The sequence below is a fragment of the Xyrauchen texanus genome, chromosome 30, assembly GCF_025860055.1.
Source record: "Xyrauchen texanus isolate HMW12.3.18 chromosome 30, RBS_HiC_50CHRs, whole genome shotgun sequence".
Classification (NCBI taxonomy): domain Eukaryota; kingdom Metazoa; phylum Chordata; class Actinopteri; order Cypriniformes; family Catostomidae; genus Xyrauchen; species Xyrauchen texanus.
This window is the reverse complement of record NC_068305.1, coordinates 20,891,800-20,916,387: the sequence shown is the minus strand read 5'-3', so window position 1 is coordinate 20,916,387 and position 24,588 is coordinate 20,891,800. Positions and strand designations below refer to the sequence as shown.

The following is a 24,588-nucleotide window of genomic DNA, read 5'->3' as shown; positions in this document are numbered from 1 at the left end:
CAGACCATCCAATTTTAACACACACCCTGACAGTCTTTCTGCCACAAAGAAGTGACAGAAGTCTGAGAGAGTTTCATGAAAAGTTCTTCATGTCAGAAAGTATGAGTGACAGAGGGCACATGTAAAGCAGTCTAATTATGACAGCCAGTTATCCCAGCACTCAACAACATTAAACATCTGAACTATCGGATTAACACACTCATACATGTGCATGCAAAGTATATCCAGATGCACAGAAATTTACACAGATCTCACACGGTAAAGATAATGTGCACAGATGTCGATCTCTCCTTATCCCTTCATTAATCTGCTTGGAATTACTGGGATTCGCCCCTTTTTTTTTTTTACCAGCAAATAGATTACACATTTTAGAATAATATTATGTAATACATTCATAATACTTCAGAGTCTTTAATCTAGAAGAATGCAGCGTTAATATCCTTGGCAATCACAGAGAGCCAATTGACAGCAGATATGGACTGTCACAACAAAAAATATCTCTAAGCAAAGTAGGCGTAGGGAACATATGGAAATGATCGTCATCCACCATGCTCAAAGGAACGTCGAATACATGACTCTCTCAGTTCACTGTGCAAATATGTTACCCCTAAAAGGGCACAAGTGGCCATGGGTAAAACTATGTCAGTCTATTTCATCTGTTTTGGAGAAGAAGAAAGAGAGACGATACAAAAAAAGACCTCTTAATCTGTGGTAAAAACCAGCTCTGTATGGCCTGAATTCCAAAATTCCCACATGTACATTAGTTTGCCACCTACACCAGCCTGACTGGCCCCACTCCTACAAGTCACCACCGGACAAAAGACAAAAATAAAAAGGCTCTCACTGTTTGAATATTTATTTTATAGTTTTATGAAATTAGATTCTTAAGAAAAAAAAATAGAACAAACTAAAAAAAAACAAAGTGTAGAAAACATTTCACAAAATGTCATCCAAACATGTATGCTAAAACTTAACGAGAGACAGAATAACATGCAATGCACATGTATTGTAAACTATATTGTGTTGTTAAAGGCATCTGAGCAACAGCCTCTGTTGTGATCATGTCTTGAATAATGCATTAAATAAGAAGAGCGTGTTCAGTGTTCAAGGTGTAAAAACACTGGAACCTCAGGCAAATTTTTAAATTAGTATGCATGATTAGACAGACAGTCACAAACCAATTCATCCCTCTCCCCTCCCTCCTAAATGACAAAACGGTCCCATGGGATTATTGCTCTGTATACCTCTTTCAATTATGTGGGACTACTTACCAAGGGCCATTAGTTCCAGAGGAGGCAATTACTGAGAACACATATTAAACGGGACAATTTACAAGTCTATCAATGCAAAGAGCACAGTATTGTCACCAGGATGCTTCTGAAAAGTTTAATAGGAACAAATTCATGAAATATTCAAGCAGGTCTCGGATACTGCCAGTTGTGTTAAAGGGGACAATCGTGGGGTGCCTGGGTAACTCAGCGAGTATTGATGCTGACTACCACCCCTGGAGTCTAGGGCATGCTAAGTGAGTTCAGCTAGGTCTCTTTGCTGGAGAGGGTAGAGTCACATGGCGTAACCTCCTTGTGGTCACTATAATGTGTGGTTCTCGCTCTCGGTGGGGCACGTGGTGAGTTGTGCGTGGATGCCGTGGAGAATAGCGTGGGCTTCCACACGCACCAAGTCTCCATGGTAACATGCTCAACAAGCCACGTGATAAGAAGCGCGGATTGACGGTCTCAGACGCGGAGGCAACTGAGATTCGTCTTCCGCCACCCTGATTGAGGTGAGTCACTACACCAACACGAGGACTTGGAGCGCAAACTAGGCATTCTATGATCATGCAATGTTAAGATTAAGGCCAGATTTTCAAAGCAGAGCCAACGCACTGTCACTGGGGACCAGTTGAGTGTTCTTGAATGTGAGTTCTTGCACAACTGTGGTGAAAAGAAACCTCCGTACCAAGGATGGTAGACTTGCACTTAAAAGTCTTTGCCATTAAACAATGTGTTATTATGCAGGTAAGTTTATATAAATATTTTGACTTTAACTTACTTGCTAAGCAATATCCTCTTTGTAATGTTGCTGATAGTAGCTGACTGAAAAATTAGTTCACACTAATGTAGGCTATAGCTGCCCTTGCATCAACATGGAGAATGCAACATGTACTTGCGTTGTGTTATGAATTGTAGTCTGACATATTTTGAAAAAGTAACAATGTACAAAATCACTTTGGAATCAAAACGTCTGAAAACCCCTGGCATGTTTCAAGGGATATTTTGCCCAAAAATTTTAATTTTTTCTTATAATTTACTCACCCTCATACTCACCCACTTGTTTTCTTCTGAAGAACACAAATTAAGATTTTTAGAAGAATAATTCAGCACTGTTGGTCCACACAAATTACCAAAATATGACTCCTTTCATGATTTCAAGCTCGATTACACTTCCTAGTGCTTGATGCACGCGCAGTGCTTGATGCACGCGCAGCGCTTGATGACGCTATAGGGCGTGTAATCAAGCTTGAAATCACAATCACCAAGGAGTGAAAAAGGAATTACATTTTGGTCTGTTCTGCTCTCATCCAAAACCAATAGGGTCGCTTCAGAAGACACTGATTAAACCCTCCAGTGGATTACTTTTATGAAGCCTTAATGAGATATTTGGACCTTCAGAGTTCTGGCCACAATTCACTAGAATTTTAAGGACCTACAGAGCTGAAATATTCTTCTAAAAATCTTCATTTGTGTTCTTTAGAAGAAAGAAAGTCATACCAGGGCTCCAGACTGCAACAAAAATTTTGCAACCAAAAATAATTGATTGTGAACAGTCGGGTTGTGTGCAATCATATGCAGTTTCGTCAGATATCATCATGCCAGTTATTGAATACATCTTGAGTGCCAGTGTGTCTCGCGCCACTTTTCACACGTTGTGTTGTGATGATGACGAGCTTGCTGCACCACACACGACAACAAACCCAGCGTGTGGGAGTTGTGAACAAATTACTCTTTCGAACCAGGTCTTTTTCATGAATCAGCCGAAAAGAACTGAGGGTTTGAAATCAGGAGCTCAGGCTAGCAGTTTGAATCAGATTCACATTCTCAGCGAATCAGCCATCAGTGAGCTCACAACTGGGATATTTCAGGGTCCCATGTGTATTTCGGGCTTCTTTATAATTAAAAGTCCCGTATTTTGTTTTCTTCTGGTTATTATTGATTGAGATTGGAGTAGCACAATAAACTGTATCTGGGATTTCTTTCAATTTGCACTCTTGTAGTCTTGGTGTCTGGGTCATCCGGTAACCATAAAGAAAGACTAAGGAAATAATCTAAAACAGTAAAAAAAAAAAAAAGAAATAAGATTTATAAATAAACTTTTATTTACCAAAGTGGCATTCAACAGAACACAATGTATAGTTAGGACATTAATAACATGAAAAATGACTATAACAATCTGAAAACAAAAGTCTGAACTTTTTAAACTACTTCAGAGTTCTCATCTAAAAATCCTCCACATGCAGCAATGGCTGATTTGCAGATCCTTGGCATTCTAGCTGTCAGTTTGTCCAGATACTCAGGTGACATTTCATTTCTCCCCACACTTCCTGTAGCACTTGTCATAGATATGGCTGTCTTGTCAGCACTTCTCACGCACCTTACAGTCTAGCTGATACCACAAAAGATCTTTGCGATTTTCTTTCCTGAGTCTTCTCTTTACTGTTACTGCGGGTAGAATTCAATGAAGCTGTGAGCTGAGGACATGCAAGGCCTCCGTTTCTCAAACTAGAGACTTTGATGTACTTATCCTCTTGTTTAGTTGTACATCTAGCCAATATATGGCACAATGTTTTGATGCCTGATTTCAACCCTGTAAAGATTGTTGATTTGAACAGTGCTTTTTCCTTTAATAATATACATTTATAGTAAAGATTCAGAATATCGGCCATCACATCAGCTTCCAGCCATAACAAAAATAATCTGCATCTGCCTAAATTTCTATATCTGCCCATCACTAGTTAAGATTGGAGTTAAATCCCACTTGCAGAAAGTTACAGAATTCATCATTAATGCTATAATCCCTCGCTTCCGTTTCCCCCAAACCACATTTCACGGGTATGCAGAAAAGAGTTCACACTCCTCTCAAAGCCCACAGTTACAAGCTCAGATCAGGAGTGTGAACTCCTCTCTGCATACTGCTGAACATGCTGCTCTCACACTTACCAAATGCTGAGATTTTGGGACACAGCTTGAGTTGTTAGTGTCATTCATGACTCATACACATGTTTGCATGATAGGACACACAATAAACAATTTTTAACCTTTCAAGCGGCAGATCTTGTTAGATGGTGGAAATAAGAGGTATCTGGGTTAACACAAAGAAATGTCTGAAGATTAATAAATCACTGACAGTTGTGAGTGGTGGTAGCGTAGTGGCTAAAGCACAGGGCTGTTAATCAGAAGGTCGCAGGTTCTAACCCCACGGCCACCACCATTGTGTCCTTGAGTAAGGCACTTAACTCCAGGTTGCTCCGGGGGGATTGTCCCTGTAATAAGTGTACTGTAAGTCGCTTTCGATAAAAGCGTCTGCCAAATGCATAAATGTAAATGTTTCAGGGTTATTTAACTACAATCCCTTTCTTTTCCACTGAGGGAAATAAATATGTGAAAAACTGACTTAAGACATTGTATGATTATCTAATGATTTCAGTCAAGAGGAGATTAGATTCTGTACTAGAGATTGTTCTGGGTTCAAAATATGTTAAATTCAAACGACGTGTTTGAAGCATAATGTTGATTACCACAAAAAAATAATAATAATATCTACTCCCTTGTTTATTTAAAAACAAAATTGTGGTTACAGAAAGGAACTCACAACAGAAGTGAATGGGGCCACTACATACCCTGTAAAATGCACACTGGTCCAAAAGTCTAGCCACAAGACATATACAATTTACAGTAAATGTTGATTTTAGTGTGATAACATCACTTGCTAACCTTGAATGTGTAAAGTTATATCCAATGTTACAACGTTGTTGTCATGATGGTGTAACGCCAGTAAACTCTGTAATTCCAGAAAGCAATTTATCACACTAACATCATGTTAACACATATAATGTTTAGGTCTTGTGACCATACTTTAGAAACAGTGTGTAGTTTAACGTTTATGGACTGGCCCCATTCACTTTCATTTAAGTACATTGCTGAGACAACAATTATTGCCCCTTTTATAAATGAACGAGGGACGAATCAAAATAATTCTTATAGTAAACAACATTATACCACAAATGCTGTCGAATGAGTTTAACTTCGGCAGAAACGGGAACCTTATTTAATCGAAAAGCGATTAAGTGGGTTTTAACCACAGCCTAACAGCACAGATCTTCATACTATGCCTGATATTTACACCAAATTACAGGTTTGTAACTTTGTATCCCTCCCAAGATTTCAAACATTCACAGGACTGCCTGATGTTACCTCCCAAAACTTTAAACACTCCACAAAAAGTCACACAGTGGCCTGTGCTTGAAGACTTGAGCTTCATCTGGTTGTGTACCTTTGTTAAGTTAGATATAACACATGCATCTTGACGCAAATGGTGCCCAAATATGTTGTCTAGGAAGACAGCTCACTAGATTTTGCGACAACCACTGAACATCTTCGCGTCAAAATAATGCAGATCAACATAACTGCCCATAAAGACTGATAATATCCTAAGAGGAAAGTACATCTGATAAGACAGATGAGTACGCGTTACAAAAGTGAAAGCTGGCTCTCAGTCTAATGAAAGGTTGGTGATTGTACGTCTTTCAAACAGAAATCGGCCCTTCTTACCTTTTTTAGAGCAGCTGCGCTTTTCCTCGTAGTTAGCCTGCTCGCGCTAGCACTGAAATCCGCAGATTCTTCTTTCCAAGAGATGATGAGACTGACTCAAGCTTTACATAAACAACATCTTACATCCGCGTGTCTCTAACGTATGTGATGCTGGTCATACTTTCGCGATGTTATATCTGATTTGCTTGGTCTTTTTTCGTAAAACACTTAAAAACTCGTCGAATAACAACGTGCCCACCTCCCTGTCCATCAGATTGGAGCAGCGCTGACTAACGGCTTTGACAATCCGATTTTCTGATAGGGGAGCTGTGGTGTCAAGATTGCGGAGCTAAACCCCGCCCCATAATCACAGCGATTGGTCCACAGTATTGACACGCTTATCTGACAGCGATCTATTGGCCAGCTTTCCCGTCAATCAATAAAGACCGATACAGGATTGGCTGAATGGACGGAGCTGTGGGTGGTAGCTTGCCTCTATTTGTCAAAATACATAGTTGTACGCACAGAAGCACATAAACTACAAAGATACATATTTTCAGACTCTTCACGATTTTATTTAAGAGAGTTTTGCTTTTCATTGTGAATAGATAATGATGCAATTAAATGGCTTTTTATATTACATTAAAAGTTATTAATATCAGATTAAGATCAAATTATAAATTCTCCGAATCAGTCTAATTCATTCATAAATCATTGCTTTGCTTCATTCCAATCTACTATACTTTTCTCTGCTCTATTCAGGAAATAATAATAATAATAATAATAACAATGATAATATCGATAATAATAATAATATTTATTCAGGGTAGACGAAAAGGCATATATTTATATATGTTCTATGGTTGCAAATTGATTCAAAATTAATCAAGTGTTCCATTTATAATAAAATTGTACACTTAAAAAGTCACAGTTGTAAATAAATATTTGTACATGCTTTATCTGAAAATGCTTTTCTGTAATATTTCACAATTTATTTTGTATTATTATTATTTATGTAATATCCATTGATGTAAATCAACCAAAATATGATTATATCATTAAGAAATATATCTTTAGTGCTACTTTTTATTGTTATTCCGGCTTTACTCCTGCATTTCCGGGTTAGTGTTGTTTGCTGTTAAGAGTCGACTTGAGGTCAAGATTGCGTAGTGTAATAGTACCTTATTTCTAATGAAAAAGCATGTTGATGGAAACTGTGGGTATTGTATCAGGTGTAGCCCTGAAACAGTAGAGCATGTATTAATTCACTGTCAAAAATATTATCAAGATAGGCAGAGGCTTATTGCTCAAGTAGAAGCCAATGAAAGTGTATTTGAATACAGGAATATTTTACAAAGAAAGGCTGGGAAGATTTTGCATTTTTTGTTTTTGTTTTTAAAGAATACAGGCCTTTTGAAAAGAATTTAATTTTGTAGTAAATATGTAACTCCTGTTATACACTCCAGTCCAGCGGTGGCGGTAATGCAACAAATAGTTGTCAACCGCCATTTAAAAAAATTGAAGAAGAAGAAGAAGATGATTGCGTAGTGTGTCGTTTGACAAGTTCACTGCGGAGTCCTCTTAATCACATGGCTACTACAAACACGTTATTGTTTCTGTAGTCGCACTGTGCTTCTTGAATCAGTCATGTCGCAAGAATCGTCTGGGTTCTCTCCGGCTGCTCAAGTCCAACATGGATCCAGTGAGGTAGGCAGTAAATTAACGTTGGACTGTATTTATAAACGTCACAATCTTCCCCTTATTTATGCAGAAATATCTCCATGTATCATGTGTTTCTGTCTCAGGAACTCTCAGAGCTTTGTCAAGCATATTTTTGTCTTTTCAGGGTCCTTTAAGGGCTGCATATATTCCAAATGAAGAAGAGAGGCGTGTCTTCAGAGAATGCAATTCAGAAAGTTTCTGGTATAGATGTGAGCATTGCTCTATATGAAATAAAAAAATTATATTAATAACTTACTTTGCAAGGTGTATGCGACAATGTAATGCACGTCTTTCATGTTATTTGCAGCCTTGCCATTTTCTGCCATTGCAATCACAGTCACTCAGGTATTGGTATCTAGAGGTGAGTTTAAATCCTTTTAACTGTAATTTAGATGGTTTCCCTGTATCTGGCAGACTGCATGGACTATACTAATGATCACTCACTAATGTAAAATATAAAAGACTGTATAAGTAATGTTTTATGGATTTTAAAGGGATCAGCCAAAAATGGAAATTCTCTAATTTACTCATCCTCTTGTCATGCCAGATGTGAATGTCTTTCTTCTGCTGTACAAACAGTGTTTTAGAAGAATATCTCAACTTTGTTGTGCTATACAATGCAAGTAAATGGTGACCAAAATTTTGAAGCTCCACAAAGCTCATAAAGGCAGCATTGAAGTAATCCATGTGACTCCAGTGGTTAAATCCATGCCTTCAGAAGCAATATGACAGGTGTGTTTATTTTTTTACCATAAATCTCCACTTTCAAACAGCTCTCCTAAGTGCTCTCTTCTCTCATAAGAATTCTTCTTTTTGTGTTTTTGGTGATTTGCACTCTCTGTGCATATTGCACAAAAGGACTTAAATATTGACCTCTTTCTTATCCACACCTATCATATCTCTTCTGAAGCCATGGATCAAACCACTGTAGTCGTATGGATTATTTTTATTAGATTTATTTTATTTTTGAATGGACAAACAAAGCTGAGATATTCGTCTAAGCAGAAGAAAGAAAGTCATACACATCTGGTATGGCATGAGGGTGAGTAAATTATGACAGAATTTAACATGTTGGGTGATACATTCCTTTAACTCTATAGCTAAAGTTAACTCTTCGCTATTCCATTTTCTTCCTAGCTCTCTTTTTTCTGAGCCTGTTGTACCTGCTGTTTACCTTTTAAGTTGCTGGAGTGGCTCAATTTCACTCCTGAGATAGATACAATGTTATGTTGTTAATATTATTTGTCCGCAGGAATGCTTGCTCCATCGCCCCGATTTGGCTCCCTTCCTAAGGTTGCCAGTGAGTATCAAGGACATCTAGCACTAATGTTATAGAGGTTAAAAGACAGCTTCTGTCAATTCCAGAAAATGGAGGGCTATTCAGAGGCAACATTTTCAAAAGTACCTCTAAATGTATATAATTTTTTGCAGTTGCGGGCATAATTGGATACATCAGTGGCAAAATGTCTTACATGAGAGTGTGTCAAGAAAAGTTTGTGAAACTGGAGAACTCCCCACTTGGAGAGGCGCTGCGCCAGGGACATCAGCGTCATGTGCCTTCTGAGTAGGGGCACATTTTCAAACTGCATGCACACAGCATTTCAAGCACTTTCTTATGTATATTATTGTCATAATCTTATCCAAGAATACACTCTTACAGTAATGTACAAGTAATTAGACACCTACTGAAGTATTTTACACAATGCATTACATGATATGCAGATTATGTACATTTATAACAGTACTCTTGCGTCTGTTTGCATTATTAAAGGGTAGACCAATCAGAGTTGGCAGATCCAAACCTATCAGAATCTCAACAGTCTGCTTCTAAGTTAGAGGTGCAACCTGTGACAGAATTCAGTTCAATGCCAGAGAACGACAGTAGTTACTCCAGTGACTATACATACAGCAGCCCCTCCCAGTCATATGACCCCACACATTTTAGCTCTGGATTCAGTGATTCTGGACCTGTAAGCATCAGGGATGGCATTACTCCTCAAGGTACTGCCACGCTTACACATGAAGCCCGAAACAACATTATACAATCACATTTTATGGCCAAAAACTCAACTTCTGTATTTCATTTGTGAACACTCGGTAACACTGGACATTAATCACATTAATTTAATTCACTAGAATTTTGTTATTGAATAAGGACTTGGCAACTAATTGGTAGATCTTTTAATTGGTACTTTTCATATATCCCAAAACTCCACCCTATGTAGATGAGGACGTGCCCAAGAAGAAGCCTGTGTTGTACGAAGATCTGCGTAGTAAGAACAGAGAGAACTACGAGGTCACTCTCACGCAGAAAGCCGAAACACTGCTAAAACCACAATCAGCGCTGCCTGCACCTAAGAAAGAAGGTGAGCTTCAGTAACTGGCCCAGCAACTTGACTGATTTCCCTGCATTTTTAATTGATCTATAGCCATAATCATTTTTGAGACCTCCAAAAACACATTTGGCTTTCTGAAATTCTCAAAGTTGAAGTAGAAGTAAATAAATTAGTTGTTTATGCTGTTGAATATTTAGCCTGTGTATATATATACACCCAAATATTGTGATAAAATATCATATAAAAAGGTTAGCATCCATACTTGATTACTTGTCATTTAGCATTGTAACCAAAATAGCTTGCAATAAACTGGGGCAACCTGAGGCTAAGTTACTCACTTGAGGACACAATGGGTGGATCAAAGTAACTAATCTGGGCACCTATTCTAGCATTTTAATAATTAAAGTAATTCCTAAACCTATGACAACTTAGAAGTTGTCCTGAGGACTTCTAGATCCCTAAGAGTAAAACACAGATGATCTGAAGCACGCCTGCTGTCTTCAATTCACATTAAAAGCAATGTATTAGAATATTATTATGACACTGACCTTTTAAAAAGGTATCGACTTTGATGCAATTACCTCTACCACAATTTGAAACAACCCAATTTCAACTTGACAACTGCACTCCCTTGCCACAGGCAAAATTAAACTGTGTAGCGTGGATGAATTGGGAATTTCTGTCTATTAATTATATATATATATATATATATATATATATATATATATATATATATACACACATGACATGATCCATAGCAACGAGGTCAACTCTCCCTTCTCTTACATAAACATTTCTTAAGTAAAACTTGCTCTTTGCACTTGTTTGTTTTTTTGGAATAGGGTTCAAGCAAAAACTCTTAACTAGGAACTCTTTGTGGAACTCCTAATGTTAAGATAAAAATATTTGTGAATACGGGCCCTGGGTTCGAACCTGCTTCCATTGTGCTATTAGCCCGCAAAGGGATAGTTCACCCAAAAATGAAAAATCCTCTCATAATTTATGCTATACTAGATGTATATGACTTACTTTCTTCTGCAGAACAAAAACAAAGATTTTTAGAAGACCATCTCTCTCTCTGTAGGTCCATACAAAATTGAATGTTACCAAAAACAATTTTACTCAAGAAAGCACAAAGGTATCATAAAAGTAATCCATTCGACTGCAGTGGTTTAATCAATGTCTTCTGAAGTCATTTAATCAATCTTGGGTGAGAACAGACCAAAATGTAACTCCTTTTTCACAGTACATCTTGCCATTGCAATCTCTAGGCATGATCATGAGTTCAAGCTTGATTACACTTCCTTGTGCTTTACGCATGCAGAGAGTAGTATATGGTGCTAGGAAGTGTAATGAAGCTTGAAATCATGATTGTGCAATGACAAGATGTACAGTGAAAAGGTCTATTATGGTCTGTTCTCACCCAAAGCTGACTGGATCACTTCAGAAGACAATAATTAAACCACTGGAGTCATACAAATTAAATTTATGCCGCCTTTTATGTGCTTTTTGAAGTTTAAAAGTTCTTGTCACCATTCACTTGCACTGTATGGACCTACAAAGCTGAAATATTTTACTAAAGTCTTTGTGTTCTGTAGAAGAAAGTAACGCCCGTTTCACACATACTCCGTGTCATAGGCGGAAATCGCGGGGGGGGGGTCGGTCAGGAAAAATTGCTCTTGAGAATTATGTTTATTGTCCCCCAACATTTTGATGAAATTTTCGCCCCTGCTCCGTGTGTATGCGGTACGTGTGCGGTGCGTATACGGTACAGGATCAGCAGGCGCTATAGTGCTTTCACATATGTTGCGTTTGCAGTGCGCTACTGATCCGCAGTTTCTGTGTGCCACAAAATCAAAAATGTGTAAGTAATTTTGATTTTAAATCCAAATGTTAACTTTGAGATTGTTTAATACATTGAAACAGTATGAAAATTAATTTTAATCATTGTGATTCTTTGTTTTACATGTAGTTCGAGTTGAAGAAAAGCTATCGCGCTATATCTGTTGCTAATAAGGAGAATGAGACGCATTTGGGTTCACTGTCTTTTTTTAAGGGTAAAAAAATCATATATGATGGCATTTTTCAACTTTTGGGACTATAATCATGCTTTTTTGTTTTTCTTGACCCTGTAATTTAGTAACTGTTGAACACATTAACTGAACTTATGCGTATATGATGAAATGATTACAGTTTCTTGTCAATCTGTCTATTTTCATGTGAACAATGCGCTGCCACTTTAATTCAGTGCGGTGCAGCACAGCAAAAATAGACTCGGTGCGGAAACTGGAACGGATCGACGGACTGCATCCGCGTGCAGTGTAAAAGCTCTAACCTGTTAACATGGGTACGGAAAAAAATACGCACCGCAAACGGAGTATGTGTGAAACGGGCGTAAGTCATAAACATCTGGTAAGGCATGAGGGTGTGTAAATAATGAGAGAATTTTAATTTTTGGGTGATATATTCGTTTATTATTTACCATTTATAATGAACCCAGCTCCATATAAGCCATGAGCAGTAAATATTTATACTACAGTAGGGGAGGAATTAGTATGAAATGCTGTGACTAGAACATGCCCTTAGGTTATCTCAGCGATGGACAATATGCTAGATAAACTATGCTTGATGATAAACATATATATATATATATATATATAGTCATGTGAAGACAGCAGCGGAAGCATTGTATAATGCATTTGTACAAATATAGGTCAGTTAATAATTATTACATTACCTCAGTTTCATCCTTATATTGTAATCGACAGAACAGACATCTATATAGGAAATTATTTTGTGTCCTTTTCACCTCTTCAGTTAAAAAGAACAATTATGGAGATGCTTGGGATGAGTGAGAGTGAACTGGAGGATCAACAGTCCAAAGGATGTCAGTGAGACTTCACGATCTGAATAGTGACTTCTGTGGAGTTTGTTCATGCCTCAATCTGCCAGATCACACTTAAAGCCACAATCAAATTCTGAATTGAAGACAGATGTACTGTAAGGAGCAAAGTTTTGGAAATGAATGCATATTTGTTTGAATAAAACCATTCACGCTCTTTGTTTCTGGTTACAAATGTGGTTTCAGAAGAATGTTTATCTTCTTGTTTTAAGCAGATTTTAGCTAAATAATTTTAACAAAGTTTTTTATTGATTGAGAAATTCTGTCCAGAAATGCTTTATTTTTGTTAAAAGATAATGGTATTTGTTTTAAAATTAAGATTCTTTACAATAAACCTAGAAAGTGGATGTGTAGTAAAAACTGTATTGCCTTTAAGCCAGCAATAAGTTATAAGGATAAGCTTGTTTTGAATTTTCCTTAAATACAACTTCAATTTCAGTCACAGGATCATGTTAGCTAACCCTGCCACACAAGGTATCTTATTTGAGAAGCTTTAAATTAAGGTGATTCACATTTAAATGTTGAACCCAAACATTTCAAATAGAGCCTGTAATTCAGTTGCAGCTCTGTTTTCCAAAATGTAAATATCAAGTATAATTAAGTCAAACTATTATACAGGTGAAACTCGAAAAATTAGAATATCGTGCAAAAGTTCATTAATTTCAGTAATTCAACTTAAAATGTGAAACTAATATATTATATAGACTCATTACAAGCAAAGTAAGATATTTCAAGCCTTTATTTGATATAATTTTGATGATTATGGCTTACAGCTTATGAAAACCCCAAATTCAGAATCTCAGAAAATTAGAATATTACATGAAATCAATAAAAAAAAAGGATTTTAAATACAGAAATGTCAGCCCTCTGAAAAGTATAATCATGCATATGTACTCAGTACTTGGTTTGGGCCCCTTTTGCATTAATTACTGCCTCAATGCGGCGTGGCATGGATGCTATCAGCCTGTGGCACTGCTGAGGTGTTATGGAAGACCAAGATGCTTCAATAGCGACCTTCAGCTCTTCTGCATTGTTTGGTCTCATGTCTCTCATCTTTCTCTTAGCAATGCCCCATAGATTCTCTATGGGGTTCAGGTCAAGCGAGTTTGCTGGCCAATCAAGCACAGTAATACCATGGTCATTGAACCAGGTTTTGGTACTTTTGGCAGTGTGGGCAGGTGCCAAGTCCTGCTGGAAAATGAAGTCAGCATCTCCATAAAGCTTGTCTGCTGAAGGAAGCATGAAGTGCTCTAAAATGTCCCGGTAGACGGCTGCGTTGACTCTGGACTTAATAAAGCACAGTGGACCAACACCAGCCGATGACATGGCTCCCCAAACCAACACAGACTGTGTAAACTTCACACTGGACTTCAAGCATCTTGGATTGTGTGCCTCTCCATTCTTCCTCCAGACTCTGGGACCTTGGTTTCCAAATGAGATGCAAAATTTGCTCTCATCAGAAAAGAGGACTTTGGACCACTGAGCAACAGACCAGTTCTTTTTTCTTTAGCCCAGGTAAGGCGTTTGACATTTGAAGCCCATGTCCAGGACCCGTCTGTGTGTGGTGGCTCTTGATGCAGTAACTCCAGCCTCAGTCCACTCCTTGTGAAGCTCCCCACACAGTTGAATGGCCTTTTCCTGACAATCCTCTCCAGGCTACGGTCATCCCTGCTGCTTGTGCACCTTTTTCTTCCACACTTTTCCCTTCCACTTAACTTTCTATTAATGTGCTTTGATACAGCACTTTGAGAACATCCAACTTCTTTTGCAATTACCTTTTGAGTCTTTCCCTCCTTGTGGAGGGTGTCAATGATGGTTTTCTGCACAACTGTCAGGTCAGCAGTCTTCCCCATGATTGTGAATTCAACTGAACCAGACTGAGAGACCATTTAAAGGCTCAGGAACCCTTTGCAAGTGTTTAGCTGATTAGAGTGTGTCACTTTGAGCCGACAATACTGAACCTTTTCACAATATTCTAATTTTCTGAGATTCTGAATTTGGGGTTTTCATAAGCTGTAAGCCATAATCATCAAAATTATATCAAATAAAGGCTTGAAATATCTTACTTTGCTTGTAATGAGTCTACATAATATATTAGTTTCACCTTTTAAGTTGAATTACTGAAATTAATGAACTTTTGCACGATATTCAAAATTTTCGAGTTTCACCTGTATAGCAAAAGTTTTAACCACAAAATCAAAACAATAAATCAATAAACTTCTCTTGGAAAAAAAAAATCTATCTCCATGACTTTGTTACAACCCTGGTCATGATGCTATTTTTTTGTCCACCAGATGACGTTGTCTTTTCCAGGGTGGAGTTTAGGAGCAGGTGTTCAGAATTACCTGAGATGAGCAGCTCATAAAAAGGCCCTTCTCCTCAGTGTGTTTGCCTCCCCTCACCAGCACTCTGATTTGTTGCTGTAGATTTTTCTGATTTGTTGTTCTTGTTACGTATTTTGATTTTCTTACTTTGACTTTTAAAATATTTGTGGAGTGGTGGTGGCATAGTGGGCTAAAGCCCATAACAGTTAATCAGAAGGTTGCTGGTTTGATCCCCACAGCCACCAAGATTGTGTCCTTGTGCAAGGCACTCAACTCCGGGTTGATTGTCCCTGTAATAAGTGAACTGTAAGTTGCTTTGGATAAAAGCGTCCAATGCATATAAAACAATTTATTTGTTTAAATATGTGTGTATATATATATATATATATATATATGTGTGTGTTTTATATCATATCCTCCTGTGGCCTCCCCTTCATCTTACTCTGCCTTGAGCCGGGTAGTTTGTAACAACTTAATTATTTTTTAAAAATTATTATGAAACACCTGTAATAAAAGGCAACTGATTAATCATAAGATTTAAACACAACAATCACTCCCTCTACATTTTAGACAAGAGACTATGTTGTGTTAATAACATTGTTATATAACATTTACACCAGATTTAACACAGTGCTTGTGGGTCACATTGGACAGTTTATGTAATCTAACAGGGTCCTCAGTGTATTGTGTTGTTATATTGCTCTTTTAAATCCAGCCTATGCAGTAATATGGTCTACTGCTGAAATATCACTGGTATTTGACACACATATGGTTCCATCCTTACCAATTTATAACATTTTCCCAGGCATTTCAATACAATCAGCATTTTGCTGTCATTGAAAAGGTGGGCTAAAGTGCATATCTGTTAATCAGAAGGTCGCTGGTTCGAACCCCACAGCCACCACCATTGTGTCCTTGAGCAAGGCACTCAACTCCAGGTTGCTCTGGGGGAATTGTCCCTGTACTAAGTACACTGTAAGTCGCGTCTGTCAAATACATAAATGTAAATGAAAAATGTAAATGCCTAATATCTCCATGTAGCAGAGCTGCTGTGTCTTGTAGTGTCTTGGCGCCACCTGGTGGTTAGTTTCTTTCAAAGGTTCCTTTAAGATGATTGCAACTTCCTTTGTTTCATAATTTCCAAAGGAGCTAAACATTTCAGATATAATTTATTTTTATTAAAAATGTCACTTTACAAAAATGTAAATAAGGCATAATTATGTGGAGTAATGAGACATGTCCTGATTCTAAAGACCCTGTAAAACAAACATGAATAGATTTAAACAGTATTTTTTGTCCTCTTCAATAACAAGCAAGTACAAGAATAGTTTGGTCAATGTGGCTTAATATGTAGATAAATATATGTTGGTAAGTGTGGTTTAATGTGTAGAGAGGTATAAGGATGTGTTCGTGCAGCATTGTGTTTTTTTTACCTCAGCTCTGAGTATCAGGGGCTGTTGTTGCAGCCTGCGCTTCCTGTTGTTTGCACTTTTCACACACATGGATGCAGTGTCTGCATGAAGGAGAACATGAATTATCTCAAATTTAAAGACCAAATTCTGTTCCCTACATGCAAATGTTGAATGACATAATCCATTAATTTTTGTTGTGTAATTTTTTGTTTTTTCCATATCCCATCTTAATATGCAAATGCATTTATAGGTTGATCAAAACATTGCTCCATTTGTTTAAGCATCCCAACACAGCAAGGTTAGCTCAACCAATCGCACAAGTTTAGGGTATGACTGTCTTTTTGGATGACCAATGGCAGACGGTGGAGTGTTGGGAAGCCCTGTGGTGATGTTGGTGGCATCACTAGCTTTAAACTATGGAATGCATGCATGATTTCTTACCTATGCCCAGGTCCACCAGCTCTAAATCCAGGAGGCCCAAAACCTGGACCAAATGCTTTAGTGAACTCTGGGTCCAGTTTACTGAACTTTTCTCTGCAAGTCCCAACATAGGAAGCTTTGCCTACTGCATATCCTACGATGCCCGCCACTGCAGAGGAATGTGAAATGATGGGTTTTAGTTTCAATTAATAGGTTCACATTCCAACTGTATATTGCCAAGTCCAATAAGAATCCATAAAGTATGCACAGGTATGAGATGGGAAAATCTCATTTTTATCATTGGAAACTTACAAATCAGTTTTGGAAAATACCCAAATCGCTTAGACTGTTTCCAGACACCTGGTCAAAATGAGCAAAAAAGTCATGAGTATATTTTGCCTAATTTCAAATAGTAAATACAAGAAAAAGAAAGTAACAGCTGATCATGATTGTAAAAACCAAATGTTCCTCTTAACAGCTTTATTGATGCATTTAAAGCACATTAGTTTCCTTGCTCAGGTATCATTACTGATACTGCCTTTTGTCACATTTGTCAAACATTTTACACTCTTTAGAACTTTTAGCATTTAAACGAAATGCATGAAATAACCATGACATCCATTAATAAATTAGGATTCAAGTCTAAATGGCTAAAACCCAGCACATTTGTGCAATGAATGGTTTATTTGTATGCAGAATCTTACCATTATACATGAGGCCACCTGTCACAGTCATGCTCCCAACAGAGAGTGGAAGAGCTGTGGGACATTTAAGACAACAGGTCAAAGTTAAAAGCCATTCATTATGACATCAGAGGTCTACACTGAATCAAAAAACATGTATTAAGGGAAAAAGTATTTGAGGATTATTCTGTTTAAAATCTAAATTGATGAAGCTCTGCATTAATTATTTCCTCAATTACTTTAAAGCAGCAAAACTGATAAGGTAGTGTTTTAGTAGTTATATAGCACTGGTGACGGAAAAGGAGATTGCTAGGATCGTCTGTCTCTCACTACCCTACAAAATAAAGACAGCTGCTTGGATTTAGCCTTCCACCACACCCCCAACACAAACACAGTGCTAATGTAAAGCCAAATACCAGCCATGTCAAAACATAAGCTGTATTAAATAATAAAGTAGCCACTATTTTACTCCATTAGCCCTTTTTTTGGAAAACTTTCTTGAACATACATGTAGGACTATACATCTATCAAGCCCCTTTCACCAAGGCAAAGGACCTGTAAAGATAATTCTGCGGGGAACTTTTCCTAGAAGTTTTTGTCCCAAATACACATTTCAGGGTCCCCACACCTTCTGCCCAATGAATTTCCATTTTTAAAAGATCATTTATGCAGACCGCACTCAGAAAGTGCAATCTGCTGACTAATGACCTGCTCTCTAGCATAGAAGAACTTGAAAAATGTACTTTCAATATTTACATTTCTTTGAGTTTTTAAGATGTACCTCATTTCCATGACTTTTCAAGGCCTGGAAATACCTATTTTAATAATCCCTGATATGCCCAGCTTTTTCATGACCGAGGGAACACTGATATTTTACAAATTAATGCAACCAACTACCTTAAAAACTTTTAGAACATAAGATCTGCAAAGTCCAACACACTTTTAAAACAGAACACAAAACTGACAAAAACACCATATTCATTCATGTTCACATACAGAGATACTAAACGAAACATCAGTAAAAAGAGTGTGTCTAGATTTCTTTCCTTACCTCGATACCAGAAGCTCTCATTCTGACATTCCTTCCATATCTGCTTTAAATCGTCCCTGGGAAAACGTGGATCAGATATGGGGCACTGAAATAGCTACAACAACAAACAGGTCATATAGAACAGCAGTTCTGAAATCTCCTCTACTAATGGACATACTTGAAGAGTTTCGAGAAATCCATCCCACGCATCAAGCAATTTCATCAAGTTAAACAATTACCATGTGCTACTTGGAAACCAGATGGCTGGTTGCAAAAAACTAATTTTAATATATATAAAATTAACAACAAATCTTAATTTATACAGTAAATCATGGTGATAGTAAAGCAGATGCAGGCATCACTAAAGCCTTCTGCAATTAGCATAAGGAATGACAGGAAGTGACGTGAATATATATGGTCATAGGCAGCCTGTATAGTATCAGCCTATAATGATCCGTTCTCTGAACAAACATTGAAATACAATGCTTGAATTTAACATGCTACACATTAAATAGAACAGTGCTTTGGTCTTAGACAGAGACCATTTAATGTAATCCTAAAGATCAAGCTGCCATCTTTTTCTTTTCATTGTAGTAAGAAGTTGATAGTAAGAAGAACCCTAACGCCGGTTTCACACTGCACGCGTTAGCAGCGCGTATTTTTTTCGGCGCCCATGTTAACAGATTAGAGCATTTACACCGCACGCAGAGGCGGCGCGGCAGCGCGTAGCAGAGCAGGAGCAGCAGTGCCGCGATCGTTTCGGCGTCCTGTCTATTTTTGACGCGCGGCTTACGCTGAATTAAAGTGACAATGCATGGCAAAAATACACAGCAGTTACCAAAAGCGCATTGATGATATCTATTGTGTTTTAAACAGTCAATCAAATGACCTTCATCAATTTAAAAAGATAACAAATGTCCAAAAACAAACTTGTTGCCCAAACTACAAAAACAAGTTTAAATAATTTACTGCCAGTTTAGTTTAAGTTAGATTAATTTAATGTATAAATGTATATACACATAACTATATATATATATATATATATATATATATATATATATATATATATATATATATAGTCATAAGGATGTCATGCTGACAATCATAAACAAAAGCACGTGGTGGCATGGTCGAGTGCACCTGAAAATATAATAATGGACGACACTCGTCTCATTGTGGAGGTTGAGAAACGTTTAGTTATTTATGATCCACGAAATATGCTTTATAAAGACTCACAGGCAAAGGAAAAGGCATGGGATGAAGTTGCAGTTGCTCTTGGTGCCGATGGTAAGTAATTTAAAAGTGTTTTTGACAACCTTTCCCTGGCCCAAAAACTTAACTCAATATAGAAAGGGAAATAGAATAGACATGTTATTATAGCACACATTCAGTATGCATGATTTTATTGAATTTTCGAGAAACTGTGCTGTTTGTTATTACACACATTTATGAAGTATCTTTAAGATGTTCATGATGGTAATGTTTGTAAATTAGATGTGTATCAGACATTTCAACAATCTAAATAAAAAATCTTTCTCCAAGAAACAACAAATGTAAGCATTTATTTACATTTTGCACACAGTAAGCACACATAAATAAGAGAAGCAGATGTAACTGCAAGTCGCTGCTTGGGTTCAATGGACTGCCTGTAGTTTGTTGTTTGCCTTTTTAGTTGGCCTCCAATCAGGGAAAGAATGTGATCCACTTGCTCTGCATTCATCCTGAAGTAGTTTAGGTGTCGGTCACGGTCAAGACGGATTTCGGCGACAAGATGGTAATATGCACCATATTCTCTCCTTCGTCGGTTCATGGAGTGAACCCAAAGTCTGCGTCTTTTCCGTAGTCTTCGTAATAGCAAATACAGCGCAATGGCCTTCCTTCTATCAACAACTCGCACTACACGGTCAACAAAAACAAAGATGAACCAAAAGTTATTTAATATTATATTAATATTATTATAATAATATAATATAAATGTATTTGAAAACGAAATAAAGCAATGCCAACTTACCCATTATAGAGTAGCCTACTTTGTCTGTAAACACGCCGCGCGCGTCAAACGCTGCCAGTATGAAAGCAAAACGCGTGCGCGTGCAGTGTGAAACCGGCGTTAGTCATTTCAATATTTGCAACTCATAGAACAGAATTTAGCAATGGAGCAAATCAGTTCAGTCTCTTTGAAAGATAAACAAACTTCGCTCGAAACCCACTTCATCCTCATCATTTCCAATATACACTCACTCTCCTACCTTCCACTGAGCTTGGCTGGCTTTTGCATCCTCCACTCTTCTTCCTGTACTTTGATTTGCTTCTGTGGTCATGTCTTTTTCATTCATTTCTTCCTCTCTTTCCTTCTCTTTATCTGTTCTGCTTTCGTCTTCTCCTATGTGCTTTTTCACTCTATTTGCTGTTTGTCTTCAGAGTTCATAGGGCTCCACCTTCTCTTTACATAAACATGCCGCTCCTATTGGGCGGAAGTGCTGTGATATTCTGTAGTACAGAGGGCTGCATGCTCAACCAAAATGCAATGTCATGCTTTTAATGCAAACGACGGCATACATACAGACTAATTTGACTTTGCATTGAATTAGGATAACTGAAATAAGTGTGTCATTATGTTGGAATTGTGTTTGTAAAATATGAATGCACATATTCGGATTCAGCAGATAATGTAACTGCTACATACAGTATATTTGGGTCTAATGATTTCAACCTATTTTTAAGGATTAACTTTCTAAGCCTGTGAATCATTTACACATCAAAGCACAAGATAACACTTAAAAACCATTCAAACCATCTGTGTGAAAACATGAACATGACTTGAAATATATTGAAATTATAGTATATTTACGATGTGATATGATGAAAATACACTTTTAATGTAAATTACTCTGCAGGAATAATAAAATACAACAAAGAGCATACACAAAGCATTGTTTCTGAAGTGTGCTGATATCCTGTTTTACCTGATATTTAATATCTCCTTTCTGCCATGTTAATCAGAGTTCACCTCTGTACAATATACTCGGCCTGCTATGATAAATCTTTATCAGACAACTTTGTCCTAGACCGACACACCCAGCTACTGTCATTCTCAAAAGACTGCTAAAAGCAGGTTGGAACTTGAGGAGAATTCAAGTGAAATAAAATAACCACTAAAAACGAGTGCTTAGTTGCTCTGTGTTTGCTCTTGCTGGTCATTTATGCGAAACGATGGAGAAAAATTGTGTTTTGGCAGCAAAAAAAATAAAGAAGATGAGGTCCTGTATAGCATCATGCATCCTCCTAGATAAACTTCATATTGTTTTTCCTCTTTCAGGCTGCAGTCAGACTTGGGAGCCTCCTTTAAGCAGCAGAGGGCCTGACCCATGCAAGGAAGACATTTTGCCGTCATTTCCTATTTGCAGCATCTAAAGGCCACTAGAAGCAATAAGAAGTCCTTCTTGTGGACGCTGCTTGAATTACTAACCACACTGTAACGTAATTTTATGTCCGTAATTTTAACGGTAAAAGACTAAAAATGCTACAGTAAAAAAAATACGTAAACTGGTTAACGAGTAGTTACCGTAAAATATACGTAGATTGCTACATCCGTATTCTCATCTTTATGTAAAATATAAGTTTTGATGCTTTTTATTTGTTGTATGAAACCACATACTGAGAAGATTTTAGTCTTTGGTCTGATATAAATGACAAGCTAAAGCATATAATTTAAATGTTTTGTATTCTATAAATGAATCACACAGGTTTATAGAATGAAGATTTTATTTTATTTAAGTTTTATGCAGTGGGTTGAGAAACAAAGTAGAAATAAATAGCTTATATTTCATATTTTACAGCAATTATGGACAATGCAATTTTACAGTTAACAGTGTTTTAATGTGCAGTTTTGAATATCAAAATGAGTAAAAACTAAATAAATGTACTATTATTTTCACACAATAAAAACATTCTAAAAATTAATTCATATTTTCATATTTTACTACAGTAGTGTATTAATGAAAAGATGGGTAAAATGTTCAGTTATTTATTATTTTAAGTAGACTATAACAGTCACCGCTACCAAAAACAATCAGTCTTCAGCTGAGTGAAAACACAAAAGCTGCTGTCGCAAACCGCACCAACATCTTTAAGTCTACGAATATCCCAAAGTGCAATTAAACGTCATTCACACACTCACAGTCTTCACGTTTACGTAGGCTACTTGCACACTAGTCTCCAAACAAGAAATACAAGACTTGGATAAGTCAAGACCAAAACCGCAAGTGGGGATATGGGGACATTGGGACAGGGCCGCTGTGTATGGGCGCTTTGCTCAAAATGTGCTGTTTGTGGGGTTGAAACACCCCGTTTTGCACAGATTATTGAAGATAATTTCCACCAGTTCGTTGCATCCCGAAAACTCTGGATTTTACATAAAAGATGATATTTTACGGGTCACCGTTGTTGTTATCGCGTCTGCTCAATTGACCCGCAGCACATGTTGGCGGATATTCACTTTTGTTAACGAAGAAATCACGCTAACTCTGATCACAAACGGCTGTTTATAATTTGTAAAGTGCTGTCGTTGTGACAGAAATTAAGTAAAATATGATCTAACGATGATCTTCCATGATCAAGACCACCAGATACGATATAACGGGAGGAAAAGAATCCCGTCCCCACCTACTGCAGTGCATGGACTACTGTTTATGAAAGGATTACACCACCGGTCAAAAGTTTAGGGTCACTTACTCATTCTTTATTATTATTATTTTTCACATTTAAAGATTTAAAAAATCTGAAATGTAAAGTCATCATAACTATGGACAACATAAATGGAATTATGTTGTGACTAAACAAAATCCAAAATAAATAAAAACGAATCGGTTACTAACGTAACCTCGGTTCTCTCTAGATGAGGGAACGAGTATTGCGTAAGCTAGCTTACGCTACGGGAAAGATTCATCTTTTCTGAGATATTGAAGCCAAAAAATTATCCTTAATTTTGTATCCATTGTCAATGCAGTGCGGCAGCTGCAGACCTTGAGCGGGCTAGCTAGCGAGCTCATTGGTTGCTCTGCGGCAACTGCTGCAGCCTATAGACGAGCTTGGGCGAACTCGCATCCAATTTAGCCTGCAGAGCGGGTACTTCCAGATTGTAAAATCTGACAAAGGTGGAGGGGGAAGCCCAGCCCGCTGCCACACATGTCGTGAATGGAAATCCCGCTGGACCATGCCCACGAGGAGGCCATGCCTCTAGTGGAGTGAGCCTTAATGCCTAGCGGGCATGGTAGGTCTTTTGACGCGTACACGGCAGCAATAGCGTCCACTATCCATCTGGACAGTGTCTGTTTCGAGGCGGCGAGACCTTTGGTGCGCCCTCCGAACGAAACGAAAAGCTGCTCGGAGCTTCTGAAAGATGCGGAGCGCGCAGTATACAATCTCAGTGCTCTGACTGGGCAAAGGAGATTGGCGTTGCGTTCGCTATCAGATGCTGGTAGGGCCGACAAGGAAATGATCTGTGCTCTGAAAGGAGTACCGACCACCTTGGGGACGTAGCCGTGTCTAGGCTTTAAAATGACCTTGGAGTCACTTGGTCCAAACTCAAGACACGCAGCGCTGTCTGATAGCGCGTGAAGGTCTCCCACCCATTTAACTGATGATAGGGCAGTTAGAAAAACGGTTTTAAGTTAGAGGTGTTTCACATCCACGGATTGAAGCGGTTCAAAAGGGGGGGCTTTCATAGCTTCGAGAACTATAGAAAGGTCCCAGATAGGAACCGATGGGAGGCGCGGAGGGTTCATCCTTCTAGCTCCCCTGAGGAAGCGGATGACCAGCTCGTTTTTACCCTGTGACTGGCCGTGCAGGGGTTCAGCGAACGCCGCGACGGCCGCCACGTACACTTTGAGCGTGGATGGGGATCTGCCCTTATCCAGCAGCTCTTGTAAAAACACGAGCAGCGGCGACACC

The 24,588-nt window shown here is 37.9% G+C and overlaps 3 protein-coding genes across 4 annotated transcripts in view; 1 reads left to right on the top strand and 2 right to left on the bottom strand.

Moving 5' to 3' along the window:
* Positions 1 to 6,064, bottom strand: part of LOC127623667 (protein furry homolog-like) — a 173,931-nt gene extending 167,867 nt beyond the window's left edge. For both annotated transcript variants that reach the window (XM_052098084.1, XM_052098085.1), the window contains exon 1: positions 5,829 to 6,064. The gene's annotated coding sequence lies outside the window, so the exon portion shown is untranslated. The remainder of the gene's footprint in view (positions 1 to 5,828) is intronic.
* A 1,270-nt stretch (positions 6,065 to 7,334) lies between these two features.
* ociad1 (OCIA domain containing 1) lies at positions 7,335 to 13,794 on the top strand. The gene is made up of 8 exons (XM_052098095.1): positions 7,335 to 7,514; positions 7,654 to 7,738; positions 7,837 to 7,890; positions 8,782 to 8,829; positions 8,961 to 9,093; positions 9,301 to 9,530; positions 9,755 to 9,895; positions 12,683 to 13,794. Exons 1-8 carry the CDS (start codon positions 7,455 to 7,457, stop codon positions 12,718 to 12,720), a joined length of 789 nt encoding a protein of 262 aa, XP_051954055.1. The 5' UTR covers positions 7,335 to 7,454; the 3' UTR covers positions 12,721 to 13,794.
* A 1,087-nt stretch (positions 13,795 to 14,881) lies between these two features.
* ociad2 (OCIA domain containing 2) lies at positions 14,882 to 21,093 on the bottom strand. Its single transcript, XM_052097921.1, has 7 exons — positions 20,886 to 21,093; positions 18,658 to 18,751; positions 17,628 to 17,681; positions 17,236 to 17,283; positions 16,945 to 17,092; positions 16,525 to 16,604; positions 14,882 to 16,347 (listed from the first exon to the last, which is right to left on the bottom strand). The coding sequence occupies exons 1-6, from the start codon at positions 20,970 to 20,972 to the stop codon at positions 16,526 to 16,528; spliced, it is 510 nt and encodes a 169-aa protein (XP_051953881.1). The 5' UTR covers positions 20,973 to 21,093; the 3' UTR covers positions 14,882 to 16,347; position 16,525.
* Between the last annotated feature and the right edge of the window lie 3,495 nt (positions 21,094 to 24,588).

Bases quoted from the DNA above. Each gene is read 5' to 3' on its own strand.
- ociad1 (XM_052098095.1), top strand. From the start codon at position 7,455: ATGTCGCAAGAATCGTCTGGGTTCTCTCCGGCTGCTCAAGTCCAACAT. The intron at 7,515-7,653 runs GTAGGCAGTAAA...TTGTCTTTTCAG, and splicing joins TCCAACATGGATCCAGTGAG to GGTCCTTTAAGGGCTGCATA. The intron at 7,891-8,781 runs GTGAGTTTAAAT...ATTTGTCCGCAG, and splicing joins TCAGGTATTGGTATCTAGAG to GAATGCTTGCTCCATCGCCC.
- ociad2 (XM_052097921.1), bottom strand. From the start codon at position 20,972: ATGAATGAAAAAGACATGACCACAGAAGCAAATCAAAGTACAGGAAGA. The intron at 17,093-17,235 runs GTAAGTTTCCAA...ATTCCTCTGCAG, and splicing joins GTATTTTCCAAAACTGATTT to TGGCGGGCATCGTAGGATAT. The intron at 16,605-16,944 runs GTAAGAAATCAT...TCCTTCATGCAG, and splicing joins GCTGGTGGACCTGGGCATAG to ACACTGCATCCATGTGTGTG.